General features: G+C 43.5%; 1 protein-coding gene and 1 long non-coding RNA gene across 2 annotated transcripts in view; both read left to right on the plus strand.

Annotated features, from left to right (window-relative positions):
* Positions 1–1,080, plus strand: part of LOC110499605 (uncharacterized) — a 30,333-nt gene extending 29,253 nt beyond the window's left edge. The window contains exon 20 of the mRNA XM_090213140.1: positions 899–1,080. Coding sequence (XP_090069266.1) covers positions 899–1,038 — 140 coding nt within the window. The 3' untranslated portion in view covers positions 1,039–1,080. The remainder of the gene's footprint in view (positions 1–898) is intronic.
* LOC118942075 (uncharacterized) overlaps positions 1–15,901 on the plus strand; it is a 784,985-nt gene that overhangs the window by 477,076 nt on the left and 292,008 nt on the right. The window lies entirely within an intron of this gene.

A 15,901-nucleotide genomic window follows, 5' to 3' on the forward strand; every position in this document is an offset into this window, starting at 1 on the left:
TCTTGGAAGTGTATGCATTAGATGTTTTTTTTAGATCATACAGAGGTTCTTGAAACTTTTTTTTTTTAGCTCAAGACCCAAATGGGAAATGTACCCAAAATCTTCCTCCAACGACCCAAATGAAGAAGACGGTGTGCGATTTTATAGATGTATTCTCATAATTCGTGACCCATATTCTCGCATGCCCGGGATCCATTTTTCTGTCCCAACCCATCGAGCAGGATTACATCTGTATTGCTGCAGTATCGCAGAAGATTTGCGTTGAAATGAAGGTCATTTCAGGATGAGATGACATTTTTGTCGGTGTTTACCGTGAATAGAGGAACATTGCCTTTTAACATTTAAATCTATCTATAACACGGATCTTCCGCTATACAGATTGAACTGAGCCCTCCTTCCTGTATGCAAATACAGAAATAGAACATTTGGAAGACAAATTAAATGCACATGTATGGATCTTAATTTTACCAGTTTCTCACAGCAGGAAAATAATCCTGCAACAACAGGAAATGTGAATTATTGTGAGGATTATAGTTAATTAACATTTTTGTAGGGGTTCGTACATTTTTTTGTTTGGCTAAATCAAGGATGACATTTTAAAAAGTGTAAGTTTAATACAGTATCTAGAAGCCTTAGTAGAATACACTACAAGTTAGCATTTCCTGCGGTGCAGCAAATTTCCTGCAACAGGGTGATCAAATTAAGATCCTACATCTGTATGTATAGTAGGCAGAAGCTAAAGGGAAGGATGTGTGTCGTTTAAAAAAAATGCAATCTCTTACTGAATTCTCTTTCGAAATGGCTTACTACTTAAAATGGTATAAATAATACAAGTGAATGTTAAGGGTAATGCTTCAGCCTCATCAGATCGTGTTTGTTTTGTGTTTTGTATGTGAAGGTTGCCTTGAGAAATACATCAACATCCTCGAAGGGAAGTTCATGAGCAGCCTTCTGAAGAGAGTGTATGCTGGGATCCATGACAAATCAGTGGACGACAAGGATCTGCAGGACTTCTTCAAGTTCAAGTGCTGGATATGAACTTTCCTTTCATAAAGAGACTGTTGGCTGTTTATTCCTTGATCAATGTATGAATGTATCTCTTTAGACCAATCGGCTAGTCACATCATCTTTAGACCAATCGGCTAGTCACCAATCGGCTAGTCACATCATCTTTAGACCAATCGGCAAGTCACATCATCTTTAGACCAATTGGCTAGTCACATCATCTTTAGACCAATCGGCTAGTCACCAATCGGCTAGTCACATCATCTTTAGACCAATCGGCTAGTCACATCATCTTTAGACCAATCGGCTAGTCACATCATCTTTAGACCAATCGACTAGTCACATCATCTTTAGACCAATCGGCTAGTCACATCCTCTTTAGACCAATCGGCTAGTCACATCCTCTTTAGACCAATCGGCTAGTCACATCCTCTTTAGACCAATCGGCTAGTCACATCCTCTTTAGACCAATCGGCTAGTCACATCCTCTTTAGACCAATCGGCTAGTCACATCCTCTTTAGACCAATCGGCTAGTCACATCCTCTTTAGACCAATCGGCTAGTCACATCCTCTTTAGACCAATCGGCTAGTCACCAATCGGCTAGTCACATCATCTTTAGACCAATCGGCTAGTCACATCATCTTTAGACCAATCGGCTAGTCACCAATCGGCTAGTCACATCATCTTTAGACCAATCGGCTAGTCACATCATCTTTAGACCAATCGGCTAGTCACATCATCTTTAGACCAATCGGCTAGTCACATCATCTTCAGACCAATCGGCTAGTCACATCATCTTTAGACCAATAGGCTAGTCACATCATCTTTAGACCAATCGGCTAGTCACATCATCTTTAGACCAATCGACTAGTCACATCATCTTTAGACCAATCGGCTAGTCACATCATTTTTAGACCAATCGGCTAGTCACATCCTCTTTAGACCAATCGGCTAGTCACATCCTCTTTAGACCAATCGGCTAGTCACATCCTCTTTAGACCAATCGGCTAGTCACATCCTCTTTAGACCAATCGGCTAGTCACATCCTCTTTAGACCAATCGGCTAGTCACATCATCTTTAGACCAATCGGCTAGTCACCAATCGGCTAGTCACATCATCTTTAGACCAATCGGCTAGTCACATCATCTTTAGACCAATCGGCTAGTCACATCATCTTTAGACCAATCGGCTAGTCACATCATCTTCAGACCAATCGGCTAGTCACATCATCTTTAGACCAATCGGCTAGTCACATCATCTTTAGACCAATCGGCTAGTCACATCATCTTTAGACCAATCGACTAGTCACATCATCTTTAGACCAATAGGCTAGTCACATCCTCTTTAGACCAATCGGCTAGTCACATCATCTTTAGACCAATCGGCTAGTCACATCCTCTTTAGACCAATCGGCTAGTCACATCATCTTTAGACCAATCGGCTAGTCACCAATCGGCTAGTCACATCATCTTTAGACCAATCGGCTAGTCACATCATCTTTAGACCAATCGGCTAGTCACATCATCTTTAGACCAATCGGCTAGTCACATCATCTTCAGACCAATCGGCTAGTCACATCATCTTTAGACCAATCGGCTAGTCACATCATCTTTAGACCAATCGGCTAGTCACATCCTCTTTAGACCAATCGGCTAGTCACATCCTCTTTAGACCAATCGGCTAGTCACATCCTCTTTAGACCAATCGGCTAGTCACATCCTCTTTAGACCAATCGGCTAGTCGACAGAGTGAAACATATGTCGTTGTACCCTTGAGCAAGGCAGTTAAACCCCCCCCCACCGCCCCCCGACACACACACACACACACACCAACAGCTTCCCAGGCGACCAATCTGGCAGCACCTCTCCGATTCAGACGGGTTGAGAGCAGAAGTCAAGTTTCGGTTGGACCTTGTGTAAGTAACGGTAAAAAAAATGTATGGAATCCTTTAAAGAATATGAACTGTTACTATTCCTTGGGTTCTGCCGACACTAGGAAATATCTTTCACTGCACATGAGGTCAACGACCTGTTAAAATACCAAATTCAAAATAAGACAATACTTTGATCGTTTTCTCAAAAAGGCCATTGAAATCTGGACCACTTCATCCCCAGTACTGTTTTATAACAGTCACAGTGAGAACAGCAGTAGACTGTTTTATAACAGTCACAGTGAGAACAGCAGTAGACTGTTATATAACACAGTCACAGTAATAACAGCAGTAGACTGTTATATAACACAGTCACAGTAATAACAGCAGTAGACTGTTTTATAACACAGTCACAGTAATAACAGCAGTAGACTGTTTTATAACACAGTCACAGTAATAACAGCAGTAGACTGTTTTATAACACAGTCACAGTAATAACAGCAGTAGACTGTTTTATAACACAGTCACAGTAATAACAGCAGTAGACTGTTATATAACACATTCACAGTAATAACAGCAGTAGACTGTTATATAACACAGTCACAGTGAGAACAGCAGTAGACTGTTATATAACACAGTCACAGTAATAACAGCAGTAGACTGTTATATAACACAGTCACAGTAATAACAGCAGTAGACTGTTATATAACAAAGTCACAGTAATAACAGCAGTAGACTGTTATATAACACAGTCACAGTAATAACAGCAGTAGACTGTTATATAACACAGTCACAGTGAGAACAGCAGTAGACTGTTTTATAACACAGTCACAGTAATAACAGCAGTAGACTGTTTTATAACACAGTCACAGTAATAACAGCAGTAGACTGTTATATAACACAGTCACAGTGAGAACAGCAGTAGACTGTTATATAACACAGTCACAGTGAGAACAGCAGTAGACTGTTATATAACACAGTCACAGTGAGAACAGCAGTAGACTGTTTTATAACACAGTGAGAACAGCAGTAGACTGTTTTATTACAGTCACAGTGAGAACAGCAGTAGACTGTTATATAACACAGTCACAGTGAGAACAGCAGTAGACTGTTATATAACACAGTCACAGTGAGAACAGCAGTAGACTGTTATATAACACAGTCACAGTGAGAACAGCAGTAGACTGTTATATAACACAGTCACAGTGAGAACAGCAGTAGACTGTTTTATAACACAGTGAGAACAGCAGTAGACTGTTTTATTACAGTCACAGTGAGAACAGCAGTAGACTGTTATATAACACAGTCACAGTGAGAACAGCAGTAGACTGTTATATAACACAGTCACAGTAATAACAGCAGTAGACTGTTATATAACACAGTCACAGTGAGAACAGCAGTAGACTGTTATATAACAAAGTCACAGTAATAACAGCAGTAGACTGTTTTATAACACAGTCACAGTGAGAACAGCAGTAGACTGTTATATAACACAGTCACAGTAATAACAGCAGTAGACTGTTTTATAACACAGTCACAGTAATAACAGCAGTAGACTGTTATATAACACAGTCACAGTGAGAACAGCAGTAGACTGTTATATAACAAAGTCACAGTAATAACAGCAGTAGACTGTTATATAACACAGTCACAGTAATAACAGCAGTAGACTGTTATATAACACAGTCACAGTAATAACAGCAGTAGACTGTTATATAACACAGTCACAGTGAGAACAGCAGTAGACTGTTATATAACACAGTCACAGTAATAACAGCAGTAGACTGTTTTATAACACAGTCACAGTAATAACAGCAGTAGACTGTTTTATAACACAGTCACAGTGAGAACAGCAGTAGACTGTTATATAACACAGTCACAGTAATAACAGCAGTAGACTGTTTTATAACACAGTCACAGTAATAACAGCAGTAGACTGTTATATAACACAGTCACAGTGAGAACAGCAGTAGACTGTTATACAACAAAGTCACAGTAATAACAGCAGTAGACTGTTATATAACACAGTCACAGTAATAACAGCAGTAGACTGTTATATAACACAGTCGCAGTAATAACAGCAGTAGACTGTTATATAACAAAGTCACAGTAATAACAGCAGTAGACAGTATGTACAAATGAGATGAGTATGTAAACAAAGTGGCATAGTTTAAAGTGGCTAGTGATACATGTATTACATAAGGATACAGTCGATGATATAGAGTACAGTATATACGTATGCATATGAGATGAATAATGTAGGGTAAGTAACATTATATAAGGTAGCATTGTTTATAGTGGCTAGTGACATATTTACATCATTTCCCATCAATTCCCATTATTAAAGTGGCTGGAGTTGAGTCAGTGTCAGTGTGTTGGCAGCAGCCACTCAGTGTTAGTGGTGGCTGTTTAACAGTCTGATGGCCTTGAGATAGAAGCTGTTTTTCAGTCTCTCGGTCCCAGCTTTGATGAACCTGTACTGACCTCGCCTTCTGGATGATAGCGGGGTGAACAGGCAGTGGCTCGGGTGGTTGATGTCCTTGATGATCTTTATGGCCTTCCTGTGACATCGGGTGGTGTAGGTGTCCTGGAGGGCAGGTAGTTTGCCCCCGGTGATGCGTTGTGCAGACCTCACTACCCTCTGGAGAGCCTTACGGTTGAGGGCGGTGCAGTTGCCATACCAGGCGGTGATACAGCCCGCCAGGATGCTCTCGATTGTGAATCTGTAGAAGTTTGTGAGTGCTTTTGGTGACAAGCCGAATTTCTTCAGCCTCCTGAGGTTGAAGAGGCGCTGCTGCGCCTTCTTCACGATGCTGTCTGTGTGAGTGGACCAATTCAGTTTGTCTGTGATGTGTATGCCGAGGAACTTAAAACTTGCTACCCTCTCCACTACTGTTCCATCGATGTGGATAGGGGGGTGTTCCCTCTGCTGTTTCCTGAAGTCCACAATCATCTCCTTAGTTTTGTTGACGTTGAGTGTGAGGTTATTTTCCTGACACCACACTCCGAGGGCCCTCACCTCCTCCCTGTAGGCCGTCTCATCGTTGTTGGTAATCAAGCCTACCACTGTTGTGTCGTCCGCAAACTTGATGATTGAGTTGGAGGCGTGCGTGGCCACACAGTCGTGGGTGAACAGGGAGTACAGGAGAGGGCTCAGAACGCACCCTTGTGGGGCCCCAGTGTTGAGGATCAGCGGGGAGGAGATGTTGTTGCCTACCCTCACCACCTGGGGGCGGCCCGTCAGGAAGTCCAGTACCCAGTTGCACAGGGCGGGGTCGAGACCCAGGGTCTCGAGCTTGATGACGAGCTTGGAGGGTACTATGGTGTTGAATGCCGAGCTGTAGTCGATGAACAGCATTCTCACATAGGTATGCCTCTTGTCCAGATGGGTTAGGGCAGTGTGCAGTGTGGTTGAGATTGCATCGTCTGTGGACCTATTTGGGCGGTAAGCAAGTTGGAGTGGGTCTAGGGTGTCAGGTAGGGTGGAGGTGATATGGTCCTTGACTAGTCTCTCAAAGCACTTCATGATGACGAATGTGAGTGCTACGGGGCGGTAGTCGTTTAGCTCAGTTACCTTAGCTTTCTTGGGAACAGGAACAATGGTGGCCCTCTTGAAGCATGTGGGAACAGCAGACTGGTATAGGGATTGATTGAATATGTCCGTAAACACACCGGCCAGCTGGTCTGCGCATGCTCTGAGGGCGCGGCTTTGGATGCCGTCTGGGCCTGCAGCCGTGCGAGGGTTAACACGTTTAAATGTCTTACTCACCTCGGCTGCAGTGAAGGAGAGACCGCATGTTTTCGTTGCAGGCCGTGTCAGTGGCACTGTATTGTCCTCAAAGCGGGCAAAAAAGTTATTTAGTCTGCCTGGGAGCAAGACATCCTGGTCCGTGACTGGGCTGGATTTCTTCCTGTAGTCTGTGATTGACTGTAGACCCTGCCACATGCCTCTTGTGTCTGAGCCGTTGAATTGAGATTCTACTTTGTCTCTGTGCTGGCACTTAGCTTGTTTGATAGCCTTGCGGAGGGAATAGCTGCACTGTTTGTATTCGGTCATGTTACCAGACACCTTGCCCTGATTAAAAGCAGTGGTTCGCGCTTTCAGTTTCACACGAATGCTGCCATCAATCCACAGTTTCTGGTTAGGGAATGTTTTAATCGTTGCTATGGGAACGACATCTTCAACGCACGTTCTAATGAACTCGCACACCAAATCAGCGTATTCGTCAATGTTGTTATCTGACGCAATACGAAACATCTCCCAGTCCACGTGATGGAAGCAGTCTTGGAGTGTGGAGTCAGCTTGGTCGGACCAGCGTTGGACAGACCTCAGCGTGGGAGCCTCTTGTTTTAGTTTCTGTCTGTAGGCAGGGATCAACAAAATGGAGTCGTGGTCAGCTTTTCCGAAAGGGGGGTGGGGCAGGGCCTTATATGCGTCGCGGAAGTTAGAGTAACAATGATCCAAGGTCTTTCCACCCCTGGTTGCGCAATCAATATGCTGATAAAATTTAGGGAGTCTTGTTTTCAGATTAGCCTTGTTAAAATCCCCAGCTACAATGAATGCAGCCTCCGGATAAATGGTTTCCAGTTTGCAGAGAGTTAAATAAAGTTTGTTCAGAGCCATCGATGTGTCTGCTTGGGGGGGGATATATACGGCTGTGATTATAATCGAAGAGAATTCTCTTGGTAGATAATGCGGTCTACATCTGTTCTGGGGTAGATGTCTCTGTTCTGGGGGAAGATGTCTATGTTCTGGGGGAAGATGTCTCTGTTCTGGGGAAGATGTCTCTGTTCTGGGGGAAGATGTCTCTGTCCTGGGGGAAGATGTCTCTGTTCTGGGGGAAGATGTCTCTGTTCTGGGGGAAGATGTCTCTGTTCTGGGGGAAGATGTCTCTGTTCTGGGGGAAGATGTCTCTGTCCTGGGGGAAGATGTCTCTGTTCTGGGGTAGATGTCTCTGTTCTGGGGGAAGATGTCTCTGTTCTGGGGAAGATGTCTCTGTTCTGGGGGAAGATGTCTCTGTTCTGGGGAAGATGTCTCTGTTCTGGGGGAAGATGTCTCTGTCCTGGGGGAAGATGAATCTGTTCTGGGGGAAGATGTCTCTGTTCTGGTGGGAAGATGTCTCTGTTCTGGGGAAGATGTCTCTGTTCTGGGGGAAGATGTCTCTGTTCTGGGGGAAGATGTCTCTGTTCTGGGGGAAGATGTCTCTTTTCTGGGGGAAGATGTCTCTGTCCTGGGGAAGATGTCTCTGTTCTGGGGGAAGATGTCTCTGTTCTGGGGAAGATGTCTCTGTTCTGGGGGAAGATGTCTCTGTCCTGGGGTAAGATGAATCTGTTCTGGGGGAAGATGTCTCTGTTCTGGTGGGAAGATGTCTCTGTTCTGGGGAAGATGTCTCTGTTCTGGGGAAGATGTCTCTGTTCTGGGGAAGATGTCTCTGTTCTGGGGGAAGATGTCTCTGTTCTGGGGGAAGATGTCTCTTTTCTGGGGGAAGATGTCTCTTTTCTGGGGGAAGATGTCTCTGTCCTGGGGGAAGATGTCTCTGTTCTGGGGGAAGATGTCTCTGTTCTGGGGGAAGATGTCTCTGTTCTGGGGGAAGATGTCTCTGTTCTGGGGGAAAATGTCTCTGTTCTCGGGGAAGATGTCTCTGTTCTGGGGGAAAATGTCTCTGTCCTGGCGCAGATGTCTCACTTGCCAGATAGTCAATTTATGGGCCTGGAAAGAATCAATAACATACAAAACTATGTACTTCAACATGTTTAAATGATATTGCAAGCAATAGAAATACAATTCATTAAAAAATGTATCCTCATTCAAGTTAATGGGTGGTGATTCTCTATCTATGAATGCATGTTCACCGGGGTATCGCACAATGATTAGCTGACCGACTGGACAAGCATGCTTCTTACTCCCTAGAAATCACACAAACCAAAAGTCTAGTTGCATATTCAGTCAACGGTTAGTAATGTTCGAATGACTGTTGTAGATGTACAACCCTACAACTTTGATCAGAGGAAAGGAGGAAACTAGAAAATAGCTTTTTAAAAGAAACACAAAAAATCTTAAGTGGATTGAAAAACGCTTCCACCTTCCAACCTTTAAAAAAAATTCCCTCCGAAATGAGGTTAGACATATTTATGGGACGACAGTTGATCGCTCAATGAATTACACAAACATTTGATGAGCAATGCCCCCACCCTGATCGCCCCCCAGACCACAAAACGAGGACGAACGAGGCCAGGTCTGCGTGCTAAATGTCACACTATTCCTTATAAAGTGTACTAATTTTGATCAGGGCCCATAAGGCTCCAAAGTAGTGCACTATGTTGGGAATAAAGTGCGTTTTTTATTTCACGGGGGCACGATTGGAAAAAGCCACACTCTCCCTCTCCACCGGGCTCGGTGTGGGTCTTTGTCAGGCAGCTTCACGGCCAAGAGTGTGTTAAACAAACATGGCCGCCAAACAAATCCAGCTGTGAAAACATCCAACTGACCTTCCCCCCCCGTCTCCACAACGGACTCATCACCACCGGAGGATGAAAAATAACTTGTTGACACGTTTTCTGTCGACGGGAGCCGAAGTCTCCCATCTACCTTTTCTATTGGGCTAATTACCTTTTCGTGAAACGGGAGTCGGAAGCCCTTGGTAGGGTGGTGGGTCCTCATTTCATCCACGTGGAATTTCCCCTCCAACGGAGTGGCCAGTAGCTTGTTCATGTTGATATATCCTTCCTGTCCAACTCCCACGTGGCATACCTGCCAGACAGGTACAGGAGAATATAACACTTAAGTTGTGGGTGGAGTGGACAGCCGAGACATCCTAGAACAACCTTCCTAGAACTACCTTCCTAGAACTACCTTCCTAGAACTACCTTCAGCTCCTAGAACTACCTTCCTAGTACTACCTTCCTAGAACTACCTTCCTAGAACTACCTTCAGCTCCTAGAACTACCTTCCTAGAACTACCTTCCTAGAACTACCTTCCTATAACTACCTTCCCAGAACTACCTTCCTAGAACTACCTTCCTAGAACTATCTTCCTAGAACTACCTTCCTAGAACTACCTTCCTATAACTACCTTCCTAGAACTACCTTCCTATAACTACATTCCTAGAACTACATTCCTAGAACTACCATCCTAGAACTACCTTCCTAGAACTACCTTCCTAGAACTACCTTCCTAGAACTACCTTCCTGGAACTACCTTCCTAGAACTACCTTCCTAGAGCTACCTTCCTATAACTACCTTCCTAGAACTACCTTCCTAGAACTACCTTCCTAGAACTACCTTCCTAGAACTACCTTCCTAGAATTACCTTCCTAGAGCTACCTTCCTAGAATTACCTTCCTAGAACTACCTTCCTAGAACTACCTTCCTAGAATTACCTTCCTAGAGCTACCTTCCTAGAGCTACCTTCCTAGAGCTACCTTCAGCTCCTAGAGCTACGTTACTGAAGTCATCAGAGTGTGTTGAAGTGGAATTACAGTGAACATATAGTAAAAACTAAAATACTGAGAAAAAAAAACCACTCATTTAAAGTACACTTCATAAGTGTATTGAGGTGAAATTATAGTATGTGTATAGTATACTTAATAAAGATGTACTTTTCTAGTATATCTCATATTTGAAGTATATTCTATTAATTTGTAGTATATTTAAGTATACATGAAATATATTAAAATATTGGGTCTCAGTGAGTACGGTTACATGCACACAATGCGATTATTGTGGAAAGTCAGATTAATATAATAGTTTGATTAAAACGTTTACAGGTTTTGCAAGAAGGACGATTTCCCTAATAATCCTGTTTACATGGACACATCTGAAATCAGGCTACCTGATGGCACTCTGATAAAATCGGCAATCAAATCAACCATTCTACTACAGCGACCATGTTATTTTTTTGGGAAGCTGATTCTGAGTTCGGACATATAAAAGCTTTTAGGCGCGCGCACAGATCAAATAAATAAATAAATATAAATGTAAATAAATAAAGAAAAATAAATAAATAAAAATAAATTAAATAAATAGAAATGTAAATAAATAAATATAATTAAATATAACTACATGTAAATAAATAAATAAATATAAATAAATAAATATAAATAAATAAATATAAATGTAAATAAATAAATATAAATAAATAAATATAAATGTAAATAAATAAATATAAATAAATATAAATACATGTAAATATATAAATAAATATAAATAAATAAATATAAATAAATAAATATAAATGTAAATAAATAAATATAAATAAATATAAATACATGTAAATAAATAAATAAATATAAATGTAAATAAATAAATATAAATAAATATAAATACATGTAAATATATAAATAAATATAAATAAATAAAATAAAATACAACGCTGGAAAGCAGATAAAGGCAATAATTAGGACATGTAAAGAAAATAAAGATTGCTCAGAAAACCAGGTGTTTTAAATCATTGTATGCTTACTCCGATTATGACCTCACGGCGATTTAAGATACGCACAGTAAAGTGTTCACATGAATATTGCCTAATCTGTCATAATGCCTACTGTCATAATCAGTTTGATTATAGCAACAGTATTACTACGCATGTAAACGTACTCGGTGTGTTGAAAGGGGAAAATATGGGCTCTTGCAGATTACAGAAAGAGCATGAAACACCATAATTTATCCACGCAAAACAAAATGTCTGATGTCGAGGTAAAAAAAACAACTATCTGACTGTCAAGGTTAGCTGCTCACAGGGTCACCATGTGTTCACAGGGTTCACAGGGTCGCCATGTGTTCACAGGGTCGCCATGTGTTCACAGGGTCGCCATGTGTTCACAGGGTTCACAGGGTCGCCATGTGTTCACAGGGTCGCCATGTGTTCACAGGGTCGCCATGTGTTCACAGGGTCGCCATGTGTTCACAGGGTCATCACAGGGTCGCCATGTGTTTACAGGGTCATCACAGGGTCGCCATGTGTTCACAGGGTCGCCATGCGTTTACAGGGTCGCCATGTGTTCACAGTGTCATCACAGGGTCACCATGTGCTCACAGGGTCATCACAGGGTCACCATGTGCTCACAGGGTCACCATGTGCTCACAGGGTCACCATGTGCTCACAGGGTCACCATGTGCAGGTAGCAGATAGCAGTTACTTTGTGCTCCTAGTATTGATAGGAGCACAAGGTCACAGGAAATGACCAGCTAAAGACCACTACCATATAATTCTCTAAACAGGAAATGAACAGCTAAAGACCACTACCATATCATTCTCTAAACAGGAAATGAGAAGCTAAACACCACTACCATATCATTCTCTAAACAGGAAAGGAGCAGCTAAACACCACTACCATATCATTCTCTAAACAGGAAATGAGCAGCTAAACACCACTACCATATCATTCTCTAAACAGGAAATGAACAGCTAAAGACCACTACCATATCATTCTCTAAACAGGAAATGAGAAGCTAAACACCACTACCATATCATTCTCTAAACAGGAAAGGAGCAGCTAAACACCACTACCATATCATTCTCTAAACAGGAAATGAACAGCTAAAGACCACTACCATATCATTCTCTAAACAGGAAATGAACAGCTAAAGACCACTACCATATCATTCTCTAAACAGGAAAGGAGCAGCTAAACACCACTACCACATCATTCTCTAAACAGGAAAGGAGCAGCTAAACACCACTACCACATCATTCTCCTGGTTTCCTGGACCCAGATGAAGCCTACTTCTCAACTAAAATCCCAATTGAAAGTGCATTTCAGTATAGAACTGGGCTTAAAGCTGGAATCAGTACTTGGTGAAATGGCCACGTCGGTTTGCGATAAATACAACACAGAATTTAGGCCTACTACAAACAATGAATGTTTTTTCCCCCTTGGATATCAATGCACACGTGATATAACAGCAGAGTATGTGTTTAGGGCTGGTACAATTACCGTACAACCGACCGCTATGGAAGAAGACTGTCATTAAAAAAAACACTATTTATGAACAGCTGACTGATGATGACAGGACGGCCGGGCATTCGTGCGGTCGAGTCCATATTTGTGATAAAATGTACTCCTAACAATGTGATGAAACTTTGTTGCCCCTAGCTGAAACAAGCAAGGCGTTGTAGCAAACGATGAATAGAATGGGCTTGGAAACTCTAACCCTGGAAATTTGGCAGGTAAACTCATGGGGACACTGGCAATGGCTGCCTGGTATTGTGATGTAATCATTTCCATGGTGATGTAGAATGTTCATTCAAATGATGTTAACCGATGAGGCTCATGCAATGGAATGTATTTTTTGTAATGTCAGTTGAGTTGAATCAACAAATCACAGCACAGATTTATGGGTACACTTCCTGCTTTTACTTCCTGCTTTACTCCTATGGTTCCTACAGAGACGGACAGACACATCAGGCACCTCCAGGTTCCTATAGAGACGGACAGACACATCAGGCACCTCCAGGTTCCTATAGAGACGGACAGACACATCAGGCACCTCCAGGTTCCTACAGAGACAGACAGACACATCAGGCACCTCCAGGTTCCTATAGAGACGGACAGACACATCAGGCACCTCCAGGTTCCTATAGAGACGGACAGACACATCAGGCACCTCCAGGTTCCTACAGAGACAGACAGACACATCAGGCACCTCCAGGTTCCTACAGAGACAGACAGACACATCAGGCACCTCCAGGTTCCTACAGAGACGGACAGACACATCAGGCACCTCCAGGTTCCTACAGAGACGGACAGACACATCAGACACCTCCAGGTTCCTGGAGGATAGCAGGGAAAGGAGGAGACCACTAGTTCAGAGCTATCTGGAGGATAGCAGGGAAAGGAGGAGACCACTAGTTCAGAGCTATCTGGAGGATAGCAGAGAAAGGAGGAGATCACTAGTTCAGAGCTATCGGGAGGATAGCAGGGAAATGAGGAGACCACTAGTTCAGAGCTATCGAGAGGATAGCAGGGAAAGGAGGAGACCACTAGTTCAGAGCTATCGGGAGGATAGCAGGGAAATGAGGAGACCACTAGTTCAGAGCTATCGAGAGGATAGCAGGGAAAGGAGGAGACCACTAGATCAGAGCTAGCTGGAGGATAGCAGGGAAAGAGGAGACCACTAGATCAAGGCTAGCTGGAGGATAGCAGGGAAAGGAGGAGACCACTAGTTCAGAGCTATCTGGAGGATAGCAGGGAAAGGAGGAGACCACTAGATCAGAGCTAGCTGGAGGATAGCAGGGAAAGGAGGAGACCACTAGTTCAGAGCTATCTGGAGGATAGCAGGGAAAGGAGGAGACCACTAGATCAAGGCTAGCTGGAGGATAGCAGGGAAAGGAGGAGACCACTAGTTCAGAGCTATCTGGAGGATAGCAGGGAAAGGAGGAGACCACTAGTTCAGAGCTATCTGGAGGATAGCAGGGAAAGGAGGAGACCACTAGTTCAGAGCTTGCTGGAGGATAGCAGGGAAAGGAGGAGATCACTAGTTCAGAGCTAGCTGGAGGATAGCAGGGAAAGGAGGAGACCACTAGTTCAGAGCTAGCTGGAGGATAGCAGGGAAAGGAGGAGACCACTAGTTCAGAGCTAGCTGGAGGATAGCAGGGAAAGGAGGCAGAACAACAGTTTTCCGCTGTGCTGTAAGGGGCTTTTTCCCTTGAAGGAGAGGAGGACCAAAATGCGGCGTGGTAAGTGTCCATGGTTGTTTATTAAACACATAAACTGAACACTCATACAAAACAATAAAATTAACGTGAATGACGAAAACCGAAAACAGTACCGTGTGGTGTAAAACACAGACACGGAAACAATCACCCACAAAACAACAGTGAAACCCAGGCTACCTAAGTATGATTCTCAATCAGAGACAACTAACGACACCTGCCTCTGATTGAGAACTATACTAGGCCGAACACAGAAAACCAACCTAGAAACACAAAACATTGAATGCCCACCCAACTCACGCCCTGACCCATTCAAACAAACAAATAACACAAATACTAGGGTCAGAACATGACATGTGATAACATAATTGCAAAAGGGTTTTCTAATGATCCATTAGCCTTTTAAAATGATAAACTTGGATTAGCTAACACAACGTGCCAGTGGAACACAGGAGTGGTGGTTGCTGATAATGGGCCTCTGTACGCCTATGTAGATATTCCATTAAAAATCAGCCGTTTCCAGTTACAACAGTCATTTACAACATTAACAATATCTACACTGTATCTCTAATCAATTTTAAGTTATTTTAATGGACAAAAAATGTGCTTTAAAAAAAAAAAAAACAAGTACATTTTTGAACGGTAGTGTAAGTCAACGTGCAAATATGAGTTAATGTTAATAAATATGTGAAAACTGTAATGTGAAACTGTTACTTTTTTGTGAGACTAGCGTCTGCCATCTTGGCCCATTAACCATCACGCCAGGGAAACAGAACCCCCCCTACACACCAGGGAAACAGAACCCCCCCCCCCTACACACCAGGGAAACAGAACCCCCCCCTACACACCAGGGAAACAGAACCCCCCCTACACACCAGGGAAACAGAACCCCCCCTACACACCAGGGAAACAGAACCCCCCCTCTACACACCAGGGAAACAGAACCCCCCCCTACACACCAGGGAAACAGAACCCCCCCCCCCCCCTACACACCAGGGAAACAGAACCCCCCCCCTACACACCAGGGAAACAGAACCCCCCCCCCTACACACCAGGGAAACAGAACCCCCCCCTACACACCAGGGAAACAGAACCCCCCTCTACACACCAGGGAAACAGAACCCCCCCCCCTACACACCAGGGAAACAGAACCCCCCCCCCCCTACACACCAGGGAAACAGAACCCCCCCTACACACCAGGGAAACAGAACCCCCCCCCCTACACACCAGGGAAACAGAACCCCCCCCCCTACACACCAGGGAAACAGAACCCCCCCTACACACCAGGGAAACAGAACCCCCCCCCCCTACACACCAGGGAAACAGAACCCCCCCCTACACACCAGGGAAACAGAACCCCCCCCCCTA

The sequence above is a fragment of the Oncorhynchus mykiss genome, chromosome 20 (assembly GCF_057628025.1).
Source record: "Oncorhynchus mykiss isolate SJ-2025 chromosome 20, ASM5762802v1, whole genome shotgun sequence".
Classification (NCBI taxonomy): domain Eukaryota; kingdom Metazoa; phylum Chordata; class Actinopteri; order Salmoniformes; family Salmonidae; genus Oncorhynchus; species Oncorhynchus mykiss.